Below are 16,298 nucleotides of genomic sequence, written 5' to 3' on the forward strand. Positions count from 1 at the left end.
GCAAAAGGGTCCACTTTTTGAACCTTTTTGCAGAAAAAACAGAACCACCCTTTTCACCAGGCTGGCTATGGGTCTGTGCAATGACAGTAAAGACAGAAAAGACTTATGCTGTTTATATAGATATATGGATGGATGGATGGGTAGATGGATGGATTGAAAATAATATAGATTATAATATATATAATAAAATAAAATAAAATAAATTATAATATAAATAATATAACAAATATAATATAAATAATATAATATAATATAATATAATATAATATAATATAATATAATATAATATAATATAATATAATATAATTTTATAATATAATTATTGGTGGGCATAGATTATTTTTTTAAAATCTAGATTAATTTAGATTAATCTTGAAATTAGTCTAGATTAAAATGGCTCATTCGAATTCTGCCGAAGTCATTCAGAATATGTGTGCTACCCAAGTAATAAGTCTTAGAGAACGGATTTCTCAAGCCAGGTGGCGCATTAGACCAGGTGCTCATCTCCTGTTTCCAAAATGCATCACAAACTGCTTGGGAAACTGTTCTACTATGATAATTGGTGATAAATAAATTATGTTCAATAAGATGTACTTGTGTTTACTAACTGTTTATTCAGTTAAACTTGAACTTTGAACTGTAGGCCTACATAAGCTCGAAACAATGATTTTTGATCACCTTAATCCAACTAAAGTCATAACTGAACTAAACAGAAATGGAATTAAGACGTGGAGTATGCATATATTAGTGGCATATTTGAAGTAAACACAGCGATCAAACTATTAACGGAAGTTCACATCAAAAGCGGCGAGAGCGTCAAAGTAGCTGGAAGTCATTCATTTTCTATGAGAGCCGGCAGTGATAAGCAGCGCGGCACATCTTTGCCAGTGTGGGCATCGAGGAGAATTTAAATCAACTTAACTTTATGGTAATGAGCTATGACGCAGTTCGGCGGCAAGCAATCAGAATGAAGAAGTCCACCGCTTGAGAGGAGTTCAGAGAACACAGTCACTGTGAACTTTGGTTCCGACCACAGGATTATTGCGGTCGCCGGATTTCCAATTATTTGCAATGTTTTCTTACAGGAACATGCATTAAATAAGTTACTGGCGAGTTACTGATGTGCATTAATGTTTTTCTTTTAAAAAGCGGAAATCTCATGCAACAGCACAAAACAGTACTGCTGCTTCAGGATATTTCAGGCATATGGACATATTGTATTATCAAATGGAGCAAAGCCACACCACATGCAACTTGATCTTCCATTGTTAAATGAATTTGATAAAAAGTGTGCAACATTTTCACGCTAGAAAGCTTGTTTTATGCAGGAATATAACTGATATGCTGCAACGGCCCCTGTAAATATGAGATCAATGTAGCGAATTTTGACGCTCTCGCAGCCAGAGCTGAAGGCAGACAGCGTTGTCGCCAGGGTGGTCAGATCGACCTGTGACGCTCTCACCGTCTTCGGTGTGAACGCACAGTTACTGTCATGAAGGACTTTTCGCCATATTTTCATTGCATCGCTGAGTGATGCAATTTCAGCTTGCATCATAAAGGCTGCATCCAGATACTACTGATATTTTCCGACAAGATCCACACACACGGCTCTCAGTGAAGGACTGCACACACACCGCGAAATGCGAAAGTTTTTTTTCTTTCCATTTGGCGTGTGTTAAATTCCATAACACTTTCACCAGTCCTTATTCCTTATTTGCATCTAATACCCCAGTTTGTCACGGAGGCATGAATGAAATGTTCATGAGTTAAAGTGAAACTGCCGAACTGCAGTTAAAGTCAGGCATACTGCTGATTTGATTCAGAAGGGCACTTTTTTTCTCAGACGGCTCACCGGTCAGGTATTCATCCGCGCTAAAATATAAAAGTGAAAGTCATCATAGCTTGCCTAGAATAGACCCAGCTCCCAACCCAACTTTGAGAATAGATTAACAGCGATATTTTATTTTTATCGTGCGATAAGAGTCTCACGTCTTCGGTTTCCCTCACAGTCCAAAGACATGCGGTACAGGTGAATTGGGTAGGCTAAATTGTTCGTAGTGTATGTGTGAATGAGTGTGTGTGTGTGGATGTTTCCCAGATATGGGTTGCGGCTGGAAGGGCATCCGCTGCATAAAAACGTGCTTGATAAGTTGGTGGTTCATTCCGCTGTGGTGACTCCGGGTTAATAAAGGGACTAAGCCAAAAAGAAAATGATAATATAATATAATATAATATAATATAATATAATATAATATAATATAATATAATATAATATAATATAATATAATATAATATAATATAACAATAGTATATTTGCAATTAAATATAATTATTACTATACAATTACTATATAGCTACAAGCTACAGTATATAATATAATTCACTGCAATTAAACAAAAAGAGCCTGAATTTAGTCCCTGCTAGAAGAGTTTTATATATATATATATATATATATATATATATATATATATATATATATATATATATATATATATATATATATAAGCATTTGCTTGTGCTTGTCTGGCTTTTAAATCTCTTGCAGTTTTCTCTTTGTAATATACATAATAAAAAAAATAATTTTTTTGCTAGACTATTCAAGCTTAGTTCAATTGCAAACAAAAAAAACTATATTATTTTCAGTAGTTACATGTGTTATTGCACCATTACGTTTCCCCATATCAAATGTATTCTATTTATAATGGACCAAATATTAGATTCATGCATTCATGTTGCAAACATTTTTCAATGTTCAAATTTCCTGTGAAAATTCAGGCATCGTGTTAGTCTATAAAAAATATAAGTATTTTTAGATCAAACATCCTACAAGCACTTGTAAGTTGTAAGGCTCTAAGGTAAGTTTTGAAAGAGTGCTCTCCTGCTGTGCGATTTCACAGAGCTGTGCTCAGATCATTCAAGAAATTCTAGTGCCACAGTGAGTCTGCAGTTACTCTAGTGCTTGAAGACTGACATGCAGAATTGTGTGATCAGCGCAGAAAATAATATTTAGTTTGTGTGCATGGTGCACAAAGCCAGGAACCATGCTATGTACAAATGTTTTGTAGATCACTGAGTGAGAAGTTGTTAACTTCACGTTAAACCAATTCTGAGAGCATTCTGATACACAAATATGTTAACAGAAAACAGAACATTTTCAGCCAAGTAGAAAAAAATGTTTTGAAAGTTATGCGGCTGACAAAATTTTACAATGTGAGAAGAGTGATCATGTCTGTACTAATGCTTCTCTGTCATTTGCATGAACAAATGGAGGTCTTGCAAAACCCATCACTTCTGAAAAACAGTTGGACGGATGCAAACCATTGTAGGGCGTGAGGTTTTCTTCCTCGTCCAACAGCCACTCTTTAGTGATCTTTGCTCTGGGGAAAGTTCAGTGCATTGGCATGATGTGTTTTGGTGAAAGCCTCCAGGCTGCAGGGGAGTTCAAATGAAAGATGGAATAACATTATAAGGTGAGATCAGAACAGACTCCCTGTACGCCACCCCGACCACGAGCAAAGCAGCCGTGCCTGTTTATTTATAGTGCCACATTTCTAAACCCTTATGTTGCTTTACACTCAGGATCTGTCACAGTTTTAGGCTTGGTTTTCAAAGTGGTAAACAAACATGTTGCAGTTTTTTTTATTATCATGTATTGATGTGTTTATTTTGATGTATGGAAAGATTTCTCAAGATTGTGCAATCATTTTATAGGCTGAATAAAAAAATGGGTTAGCTGTCATAAAAAAGATGAGTTTAATATCATGTTTCATTAGAAGTTGAACAGAAATTATGCAAAAAAAAAAAAACTATAGTTTTATGTTTAGAATAACTGGAATCAAAGTTAAATCATGACAGTTTTAAACAGACAACTTAAAATTATAAGTTTCTTGACTCCATCTCAATAAAAAAAAAAAAAAAAACGTTCCTGTTTTCGTAATTCCTGCCTGTTCTGGCTTTTATTTTTTTCTAACAATAGCTGAAACTTCTCATGAGAATTTACCTTTGTATGATAAACAGTTGTTGAATCACTCATTTCTCAGTTTCTTTGGATAAAATGTGGGCTGTCCTGGTCCTAAAACAGAAAAATTAGCACTTGTTGTTGAATCTGATTCGAAAAGAGATTCGATCAGAAATTGTCATGACAGTGTGACAGTAAGACAAACATATACTATAATTATTCAAATATTATGAATTATGTAGCCAGAAGTACGTATGGTTGCATTTCGTCTTTAAAACTAATGGTACATGGCGGTATGGCGCTGTTCCTTTTTGTGCTTACCAGCTGACCCCTTACCTCAGTATGGACGGCTTTCCCGCTATTACCTGTTTGCCCAGTGACTCGCCATGTACGTCGGCAGAGTCAGGCTAACGGTTTCAGAAAGCGGGTAAGACAAAAACAAAAGCCAAAAAATTTATAAAAAAATTAATTACAGGTTGAGAATGTGGTAAAATCTAAAAACTTGGTGAAAATTAGGGGAGGGATTTCTTTTCTGGATTGCTTTTTAAAACACCGCGGTTGGGTTGGGCAGGTCAATCAGTGCTTTCGAAAACACTATTGGTTGGTTTTAGAAAAGGAGGAGGGTGGATCAGTCGATCGGTCAATCAGTCAGTCAGTCAGTCAGTCGATAGCGGACTCCTGGTGAATTCGTGAAAACAAAATCTGCATAAAAACAAAAGTAGTTCCTGGGACATATTTGGAGCTCTCCAGAAATGTATATAGTGGTACATTTTCAGAATGAGCCTGGGTTGTACTACTGTTGTTGTGTTACAAGATAAATTTTTAAGATTTTTGGTTTTTAGTAATGTATAATCAAAGCAGTATATACAGTTGAAGTCAGAATTATTAGCCCTCCTTTGATTTGTTTGCTGCTTTTTCAAATATTTCCCAAATGATGTTTAACAGAGCAAGGAAATTTTCACAGAATGTCTGATAATATTTTTTCTTCTGGAGAAAGTCTTTTTTTATTTCAGCTAGAATAAAAGCAGTTTTTAATTTTTAAAATCCATTTTAAGGTCAAAATTATCAGCCCCTTTAAGCTATATTTTTTTCAGATCTACAGATTTTCCAGTCTACAGAACAAACCATCGTTATACAATAACTTGCCTAATTACCCTAACCTGCCTAGTTGACCTAATTAACCTAGTTAAACCTTTAAATGCCACTTTAAGCTGTTTAGAAGTGTCTTGAAAACTATCTAGTCAAATATTATTTACTGTCATCATGGCAAAGATAAAATTAATCAGTTATTAGAAATGAGTTAATAAAACTATTATGTTTAGAAATGTGTTGAAAAAAATCTCTCCATTAAACAGAAATTGAGGAAAAAATAAACAGGGGGACTAATAATTCAGGGGGCTAATAATTTAGCTTCAATAATATATACCCATAATGTAAAATTTAGTAATGCGTAATCATTATAATGTTAAGTTAGTAGAACTTACTTTTTAAAACAAAACAAAACAAAACACATAAAAACATAGCGAAAGTACTCATACACGTTTCTTGTAGTCTGTTCAGTGCTCTATAGTCTTGCCTTAGACAGCTCTTCTGGCAGTTTCTGCTTGCTCTGGTTTTTGTTTCAAAAGAAGTTGTGTGCAATCTTTTTTTTTTCCAGATCAAAGAGTTTTGGCTAAATGCAAATTAAAGGCAAATATATACATAACTTAGTGACAGAAAAAGTGATAGCGTTATCTAGCACTTCCATAATACTTGCAGTAAGCAGGGCTTTCTTCTTCAAGAGAGAATGAAATTGGTCGTAACTTTCTGGCATAGAGCACACCTACTAAGATAGGGTTGTATTGTCAGTTGAAATGCAGCCCTTTCCAGGTTGAGCTGTATCTGACTGTACTGTACTGAACTGTACCTTACTGCTTAGTGGAAATGAAGCATAAATCAGCATGGCTGTGATTTGGCCATAGACAAAACACCACAATCCTGTTTGATCTTCATTTTAAAATAAGAGTTTTCTATTTTAATATGTTTCTGAAATGTATTTTTCCTGAGATGGCATGCAAAGCTACACGTGGATGTCCAGTATAAATCATTCTATGCTGATTTGTTCCTCAAGAAACATTTCTTAATATCAATAGTGAACAGAGTTGTGCAGTCTAAAATTGACTGAAAACACATTTACCCCATGATTCTGTGATGAATAGAAAGTTCAAAAGAGCAGCAATACTGACCTCAAACTTCTAAACGATTATTTTTAAAGGCCTGTTCTGACTTACTGTTTGTCTTATTCACTCATTACATTGCCATGTTGCGTTTTCCTTACTTCTTCTTATGTCTGCTCAGAAATTGTCACAACAATTAGGACAAAGTTCTCTAATAGAACATTAAAAAGGAACTTTCAAAGAGTTTCCCAATTATATGTCCATCTTTCTCCATTCTGTGAGTCTCAATCCCCCTCCTATTATCCTCGTATGGACTCTTTTATAGCGGAGCTGTTCACTCGTGACTGATTGTCAGTAAAACATGCTCCCCCTGTCATACTCCGATTCGTCCCTGTCTACGTCCCCTGATTAATGGCAGGCGTAACACAAATTGAAAGCCAGGGTCTCTTGCGGATGAACGTCTCCATGTGTAGAGTCCCCAACAAACAAAATTATGATGATGATTACCCTGCCCCTCCCCGTATCCTCTGTCAAAGCTCACAATAAATAAGCCTCGTCTCTTCTCGCCCCATCCTGCCTTGCTAATGTAAATAAGGAGAATTCATTAACCTTGCTGATAGTCCTAGGATCCGCTTCCAGGGTGTTGGTGGGAGCCATCTGGTTATCATTGCTGTCTTGTCAGAGAGCAGAGAGGAGATCCAGGACTCGTTTATTTATGAGGTGAGCCCTCGGCCTCGCGTCGGGTCAGATCAACCAAACACTTCGACAGCAGTGGGTAGCACCGGGCTTGCAGAACAGCAGGGAGGCCGAGCGCTTGGACACCATTAACTGAGATGAAGTCTTCCTTCTGGACTGCACGACAGGGGCACACGCAGTAGCTTAATTGGGATAGATGAGGCTTTAGGCTTGTTTTCATTATTTTGTTTAGCTGAAAGTGACTTTAATTTGTCTTGAAGCTGATGCCAATGGAATGTTGTACTGAAACACTCAGAGCCAGTCTACTCTATATGCAGAGGATGCTTGATGTGTAAACTCTCAGTAATAAAGGTTCACGATCTGTCACTGGGGTGGTACCTTTTCGAAAGGTGCACATTTGTACCTAAAAGGTCCATATTAATACCTCAAGGGTAGATATTAGTACTTAAAAAGTACAAAAGTGTTCCTTCTAAAAATTTGTAGGTACTAATATATACTTTTGAGGTACCAATATTGACCCTTCAAGTACAAATGTGTACCTTTTGAAAAGGTGCTACCCTTGTGACAGCTCGCATACCTTAATTTCTGAGAGTGTAGGGCCTCCGATCCACCAGGGGGCACCTTTGCTATCAAAGGTTAATGACAAGAGCATTTATTTTTCCCAAAATATTTATTCTCACTTCTACTGAAAGTATTTTTAATATAGTTGCTCATTGAGAAAGCATGTATTGTTGATTCCTGTCCCCTGTCAGTATTTGTCCCCAAACACACACCTTGAGCCATGCAAACACTCTGCTTTAACAGCACTGTAGTACAAATATTGTATTCCTATTCTAACAACTTATTTCATCAAACCATTTTAGCATTCAGCCATGAACTTACAATATAGGTTGTACAATTCATTAACCCCTACCTCTCAACATGACACAGACAGAAGCAAAGGCTTAAGTGCTTTTCCTGCTTTCACCTCTTAATATAACAGTTTAATTCACAGGCAGCATTTCTGACGGAAGCTTGAGCTTGTTATTGGCTTCTGGAACTCTTCCAGTCACTTTAAATGTGATTTGTAATGGCTTTCAGCTGGATGGAAACATTTTGTGTAATGTCTGGAGTAGTTCTGCGTGTGCTCTACTCAATCGTTGTTTTGATGGGCACCCATTCACAGCTATATGTTGAGGATTAGAACCACTGAGTGGGATTACAGAAGACTGAAAACCTGCACATGTCCCACTGAATATTTTGCTCATGCAAGGATTTGAATTGTAGAATAAAAAAGTGTATATATTTATAAAACGATTCTGTCTGCTTCTTAAATCTGAAATTCTGATAGCCGTGTGATATTCGTGCAATAGTCGTGCAATATCAGAACTCCCAAAGCCACCTCACCCTTCTGTATTACTCCACCCACATAGAGTGACAGCAGATCAATAAAATCCCTACAGTTTGACAAATATTGCAGCTGTTGGACAACATAATGTACTTTTGAGGCTTTTAAAGTGAGAATGTTGTTGTTTAGATTGCATCTATGCAGTTTATGTGAGAAACAGCGCATCAGCATTAATCAGCCTGTCATACTGAGCAGAACAAAGACGGTTGATGTTGTCCATCCACAAGATAGCGACAGAAACCACATAATAAGCACTTAGAAGAGAAAAGATTGGCGTATTTTTAAACTACAGCTGATCAAATCATTATAAAATTGGTGAGTGACATTCTAAGTCCATTTCTCTCTTTTTTATGTTGTAGTGCTGTATTTATACCATAGTAATTGTAGTGTATTGAGTGTGAGATGGGACTCACATATTAGGAAAGTAAGTATTTTGTGTTGGCCACTCTTTGTATAACCTTTTTTGTTTGGCCATCTGTTTGTTTCTAACGACTCTTCTGTTTTCATTACTGCAGACTTGTTTAGTAAAAGAAAGAAAGAAAAATGCCTGCATGTGTTTTTCCAGCAATGTCATAGCGTTTGTGTTGCTTTGGCTTTTTCAAGGTTAATTATTGTGATCTCCCGATTGCAACCGAGAAATACTGGGAAATGTCTCTAGACTGATGGCATTTCATGCCGTTCAGCCTTATAATCTTAAAATGTCAGCAAAATCACCTGTTTTGTCAGCACCTGTTTAGATATTATGCTACACTGAAAAAAATTATGTCTCCAAAATTGTTGCAAAAATGTATATGTGTTGAATTTAAACCAACAAATTACATTTAGTAATGTTCAACTTAATTTGTTTGAATAAATACAGCCCTAATAAACTATTTACAGCCATTTAATTAAAAAATATTCAGCAAATCCAAGGAATCATCTTTAAAAAAAAAAAAATATATATATATATATATATATATATATATATATATATATATATATATATATATATATATATATATATATATAATTTAGTGTAGAGAATCATTCAAATACTAAGTGATGTTGGTGAAGTAGTAATGGTTTCTGCTGTTCTGACACCAGCTGCAGATGTGAATGAATGGTGAAAGAAAGTAGTACCTCATACAAAAGGATTTTTATTCTGTTTGTGTTCGATTTTCTTTTATGTATACATGATTATGCCGTCGAGCTGTTGTATAAACGCACTTGTAGCAGTGCGATATGGCAGTATATTGTCACTGGTGGGACACTAAGGCACACACCTCCCACCAGTGTTGATATACAGCATGTCGCACTGCTACTCGTGTGATATTGCTCATATATAATATGATATATATATATATAATATATATATAATTGGTTCTTTATTTTATAGTTTTTTTCTTCCTGTGGCCCATTGTCAGTGCTTAGGATATGACTCATTTGTTGCTTTGGATAGAAGTACCTGATTTCCTTTTTTTTTCACCAAAACAGCTTTAATTTATTTAAGTGGTTAAAAAAACAACCTTTAAATGAAGGATGTTAAGCTAATATGTGCTTTGAGTTAATATGAATCCTTTATCAGGTAAATCACACAAAAAATGTGCAGATTGTTAGCACTCTCAACCCTCAAGGAATATTTTCCCAGTTTTATTGAGAATTTCATATAAAAAAGCGCTTTTAATATTTATCAGCATTTTTTGTGTGTCTGTAAACAGTCTTATTAATAAAGGAACACTGGAGTTTCTGAATGCAAGCACACATTTTAATTAAAATTTCAACAAAGTAGTTTTTAAATTATTTGTTCTCCAGGCATTTTCTAATGACACATTAATTTATTCTCTACAACAAATAATGTTTATGATGAACAGCACATGGCAGTGGAGATAAAGTATGCGGCAAGGGTCTGAATGAATATCATTATCAGCAACTGTCCATACAGTACAGTATAAACAAATACTTGTATATTAAGATAAACACAACTTGTCATAATTATTAAAGAAGCTTTATTTAGAATTTAGAGTCCCTTGTTATTAGTTATGCTATTATTATTTTTTTTATTATATAATGTTTAGTGGCTGTTATGTAAACTGCAGCAAGAAACTTGTTTTTCAAAAGATATTCTTTACACCTTTGATTAGAAGAAAGAAGTTGGAAATACACAGCAAAATACTGATAATAAACATCCAAGCAATATGTAAATATGTGCTGCCCTTTTTTCTCTAAAAAAGACAGCAATAAAGAAAGCACCTGATCATGTGGAGTTTTATTCACAAGCTCTGCAATTTACCAGAATCATGTCAACAGATAAGAAAATTACAGTTACACTTTTATGATTGTTTTTGATAATGACTAAAACTGTGATTTTTTTTATGTGTCTGTAGTTAGAATTATTCTAGTTTGCATGACACACTGATGTTACAGTGAATACTGTTATTAAGCATTATCCTTAACATTACAAACATTAATTTAACTTGTCACAGGACAGAAAAGGAAAACCTGAAAAAAAATCCTGTCCACAAGCATTTATTAATAACCTAGCCAGCCTGATCTCACGAGAAAACGTAAGTATTTTATGTTTTGACAGTTTAGTGGCTAATTCGTACGAATTCGTACAAGTTCAGTCGTACGAAATGGTACGATTTAAAAAAGGAGGCGTGGCACCTAACCCCGCCCCTAAACCCAACCGTCATTGGAGGATGAGCAAATCGTACTAAATTGTACGAATTAGATCGTACAAATTAGCCACTAAAAAAAGAGTTACGAATTGCCGTGAGATTGTGTTGACCTAGCAGGGGCGTAGCAACCGGGGGGGATGGGGGGCATCTCTTTTAGAGACAGACCATTTAGAAACAGGTGATTAATAATTATATGAACGTATGATTTCATACAGCCCCCCCCCCCACTTTTAAAATGTCCGCTACGCCCCTATAACCTAGCAAATCAGGGAATGTCATAAAGTCTCATTACAAGCAGTTAACAATGTTTGAAACATTTAGCCCCTTAACTCTGCTAGAGTTAAAAAAAAATTAATCCATTCATCTGATCTCCAGGTCTGGCGGGAGCACTTTTTTTTGCTTAGCTTAGAATAGAGCATTGAATCTGATTAGACTTATTAGCATCACGCTAAAAAATGACCAAACAGTTTCCTAAGGCTTGACACTTCTGTAGTTTCATCATGTACTAAGACCAACAGATAATGCTAAGTTGGCATTTTTTAGGTCGATATGGCTAGGAACTATTCTCTCATTTCAGCTTAATAAACAAGGACTTTGCACTTTGCTGCTGTACCAGGACTGCAGCAGACGCAATGATATTATACAGCGCAGCTGAAAATCACAGCGGAAAGTCAGTCAGTGTTACTACAGAAAATTAAGTCTTTGGTTGTTTTTGTGGAAGATGCAAATGGTCTATGCTAATCTAAGCTAAAAGTGCTCCTGCCAGACCCAGTGATCGGCTGATGGATTCAAAAATGATCAAATTGAACAGTTTTACTCTAGAGGACTTGTAGAATTAGGCTATTTTTTAAATAAGTGTTTCTTTAATGTCAAAAGAGCAAAAGTGGACTAACAAATCTTCATTTTCTTGATTGAGTGTTGCATGAAGGTGTCTCTTTATGCGGGGTCACTGAGCACTCCTTGTTCCTGCTGTTTCAGGGAGAAGAGCTCAATGAATCTGCTCAGGAGAGCCGTGCCAACGCTCAGATGCACACACTCCTTGCCCAGAAGTTCCTCGGGTTGCCATGGAAACCAGAGGTAAAACATGCTTTTCTAGTGTTGGAATATACATTTCTGTTTCCTACACAGAAGAAATGTGTAGGATAATGTGCCTTATTATAACTGCTTTTATCTAACCCACACTGACAGTGTGCAATTTAGCCGTGGATCTCTCACACTCTCTCCCTCATTGTGTGAGATTTCCTTAGGGAGGCACATCCTCTTTGCATCCCTCCAGGAGTTGAGCTAAAATTACACGAACAGGTGGCCGAAAAGACGGGAAAACAACAGGCGCTGTACTGATGATGAACCAGCCAGTTCTGCTCAGCCTTGCTATCTTGTTCTAGATATAAATGAACTAGACACCCACAAATACCTGAATATCAGGCATTAGCACTCTGGCATTAGCACTAACAGATGACTATTAGTAGCATTACAGCTTCTCTCTGTGAGGACCGTTGTAGGAACAGATTCTACTAAGATGCTGAGAGTTTTCACACCACGAAGGTACTATTTTTGTGTTTGACTCCTCTGAGAATTTGAGGTGACTTTTGTAATTTAACTTAATTTGTCACCGGATCTGTCAGGGAAAATCAGCAGCTTCTTTCTCTGAGACAAAAGCTCAAGTAGAACTCACTCGAAGCATCATATCTTTTCAAACTTTTAAATTTGTATTAAATAAATTTCCTTCTCTGTCCTGTGACAAGTTAAATTAATGTTTGTAATGTTAAGGATAATGCTTAAAAACAGTATTCACTGTAACATCAGTGTGTCATGCAAACTAGAATAATTCTAACTACAGACACATAAAAAAATCTCTGTTTTAGTCATTATCAAAAACAATTATTAAATTTGTATTAAAAAATGTTCTTTAAACTAAAAGTTCTGCCATGATTTGCTAAGCCTCATGTCACTTTTATGTCACTATTTATTTATTTATTTATTTATTTATTTATTTATTTATTTATTTATTTATGTATTTGTTAATTAATTAATTAATTTATTTATTTATTCAGTTATTTATTTATTTGTTAATTTATTAATTAATTAATTAATTTATTTATTTTTTAACTTACAAATGGTCAAAGCTTTTCTCTACTTGATGATAATTCCTTGTAAAAACTGATTAATTGTACTTGTTATTAATGTTAAGAATCTATTAAGTCGACATATTAACTCAAAGGCCTTTTTCATATTCTTTTTTTTGTTTAGCAGTTTTTTCTAAGAAATGATATTTAAAATGATTTTATGTGAGCCAGAACTTCAACAAAAAACTTTTGAAGCAAATGCCAGAAGAAGTTTTAAAGGGATTTATCATTTGTGTTGTTTTTATGTAATGTAATTAACCCTTGAATTCATACAGTACCTTAACATGGGACGAGGGATGTTCACTACCCTCCGCCTTGTTAATTTTCAAATAATAAACTATAAATTATAAACAAGAAAACAAGAAAAAGAATGTTAAAGAATGCTGGTTTTCTGTATCTTTTTTTGGAAAAAGCACATAGGGTCATTTGTGACTGAAGGTATGTAGTAGAGTAAGTATATATTTACTGCACAATAATTCAGTATCTGATGACTAAGAAAGTGCAGTTCACATGTATTCCTCTTTATGATTATTATGATCATTATGAGTCTGATTCACAATGATGATGTGACAATTATAATTACATAAGAACTAAATAAAAATATATGATCAGCAAAACTTAAAATAACACAAAAGCCTTTACTGTCAAAAAATCATTGTGTGTAAACAAGTGTAAATGTCACTTTAACTTGATGGTGGATCAGATGATTAAGTTTCTAAATGTTAAATGACAGTTTTAAGAATTTGGTAAAGAATTTGAGCTAAAGTCACAAAATAATTACTGATAAAACCTCAATACATTTGATGATTAACCCTTGTGCACTGTTCAAATTTACTACACTTTTGTTATGTTTGGGATGAAAACATTTACTGAATTAAACACTGCTGTGAAAATGCATCAGATCAATATTTTTCTTTACATTTTTTTGCATGAATCTGTTAATCAACCTCAGTCCTGATCAAAACTATTAAATAGCTTAAAACTATTAAATTGCTCTCTCACGCTCACAGATGCACACTCTAATTTGCTGTTATACTCTGTATAAAATCCAGAAACCTTTATTTTTTTGCCCAGGCCTATCTAAAGAGTTAATGCTGCCAAACTGATGACCAACAGTAAAAATGACAAATTTGACCTCTTCCCAACAGGGAAAACCACCAGCAATCAAAAATGCATGATTATATGGTGTCATGCTTTGTAATTAAAAAAATGTGGTTATAATGGAAGTCAATGGGGCAAAAACAGCCACCAACAGTAAATTAGGGAGAAAATTTGAAAATTAAGACAATGTTGTTTCACATGTCCAAGACTTATAAAATGTAAAAAAAATATCCAGTCCACAATTACTTTTTATATTAAAATATGTCTTTTTTTCACCAAATCAGGGACATCATTTATGAATTAGGCAATTAAAGAGTTAAAATCCTGTAAATTTCTATGCAATTTCGTAGTTTTGATCAGGACTGAGGTTGATTAACAGATTTACGCAAAACAATTTGAGGAAAAAAAAATGATGTGATGCATTTTTACAGCAGTTTAATTCAGTGGATTTTTTCATCCACAACACAACAAAAGGGTTGTAAATTTGACCAAAGTGTAGTGCTGAATTTTCTTTTACATTTCAAAACATTTTCTCAAAATATGTGTCAAAATAAGATTTGTCACCAAAAATCATTTTGCTAGCTGAAACACAGAAAAAGTTATGGCCACATTAAGACACAAAATCACCCCAGAGTGGATGAAAACAGTAGAGTTAATATTAATTATTAGATCATTTGATTTTTATAAATATATATATATATATATATATATATATATATATATATATATATATATATATATATATATACTGTAGTTCCCTGCAATCCATTTTAAAGGGTACAATAATGAGTACTATTAATGCTAGCACAATAAATTAATAATAAAAAGTGTCAGGTTAAATACTATTTCATTGTTCTTGCTGTTGTTTATGCTCTTCTTATGAACTTTCTATTAATTAAAATATTTTAATGGTCCCTGTTGTACACATTTTATGTTTTGACCTATTAGCAACATTTTTAGAAACTACATAAAGGATCTTCTACCTAGTAGCCAACAGATGTTGTGCAGCTTTTTTTCTGAACACTAAACCTGACTCTGCTGTAGTTCTGTCGATCGATAAGCCAACAGTCCTTATCTCCTCCTCACCTCATCGCCGGAGCAGAGCTAGGAGACACGACACAGTGTGATAATGAAGAGACAATGATCAAAGAGGGTCCCTGACCGCGTGCTGGCCCCGAGGCCCCCTACCTCCGGGCCTGTGACAGATGAGCTCCTCACTTCTCACTGAAGTGTCAGGTCCGGCCGAAGCCTCCAGGAAGCTACAAGAGCATAAAGGCACCTACTAGGCATGTGATTTAGGAAGCACCGGATGCCAGAAATAGCAAACGGCACGGACGTCACAGAAGAGTCACATTCTCCAGCCGTCTGCCTCATTGGAAATGTTGGCCAGATATTTATTCAGGATGGTACACAGCAAAAGAATAAAAAAATATCTCCCAATGCAGAGATAACCTCTGTTTTTTATCCATTGATTTATGTGCTTTCCTCTCTGTGTTATTGAATGTCATTATGTGGCCAGTAGGAATAACCAGGCTGGGAAATATATCATCAGGGGTTTGGCTGGAAGCACAGCAAGATGCGAGATGACTCTGACAAAAGATCTAAGGCCGTTCATTCACACTCCATATGCGGCAGCAGAAGATGCTCTTATCATGTAGCCCAGAATGTATTGCAGAGCTACTTATAATGCAGAGATAAAGGGAAGATTAATGTTATTAATTTTGTGCGATAACACAAGGTTCACCGGTATTTATATCACCTTATTCTAACAAGCATGGACAAGTCTATTACTAACACATAATGAGAGCAGTTCAAAAAATTGGATACAACCTCTAGAGGTTTATAGTGGCAAATCCCATTTTTCATGATTTATGGTGCATTTGTATTCGACTGCATATTTTTATATAGATGCTGCTGTCCCAGTCTCCTTGTTTCCCCTTGCGCAAAACAAACCAGCTTGACAGTTATTCATCTATTCTGAGAATGTGAGCATTAAAATAGTATACACTTAATAATGCCCACAGCTAAATCCACCAAACCACCTGTGACGGAATTGAGCGAGTACATCGTGGCGATGGAGTGGCATGGTCCAGTGTGCCCGTGACAGCTGTAACCGTCCCCAAGATGGCTCAGTTTTCCTGTCCGCCCACTGTGAGTGGGTGGGATGCCAATCCCACCATCCACACCAGCTACAATTATAGAGGCTAAATTTAAACA

The 16,298-nt window shown here is 35.2% G+C and overlaps 1 protein-coding gene across 1 annotated transcript in view; it reads left to right on the plus strand.

The window, feature by feature from the left end:
• The window catches only part of b4galnt4b (beta-1,4-N-acetyl-galactosaminyl transferase 4b), a 154,520-nt gene that overhangs the window by 52,630 nt on the left and 85,592 nt on the right, over window positions 1-16,298 (plus strand). Inside the window, exon 4 of the mRNA XM_056462036.1 lies at window positions 11,833-11,931. Within this exon, the coding sequence (XP_056318011.1) occupies window positions 11,833-11,931 (99 nt within the window). The remainder of the gene's footprint in view (window positions 1-11,832; window positions 11,932-16,298) is intronic.

This window comes from Danio aesculapii, chromosome 7 (assembly GCF_903798145.1).
Source record: "Danio aesculapii chromosome 7, fDanAes4.1, whole genome shotgun sequence".
Lineage (NCBI taxonomy): Eukaryota > Metazoa > Chordata > Actinopteri > Cypriniformes > Danionidae > Danio > Danio aesculapii.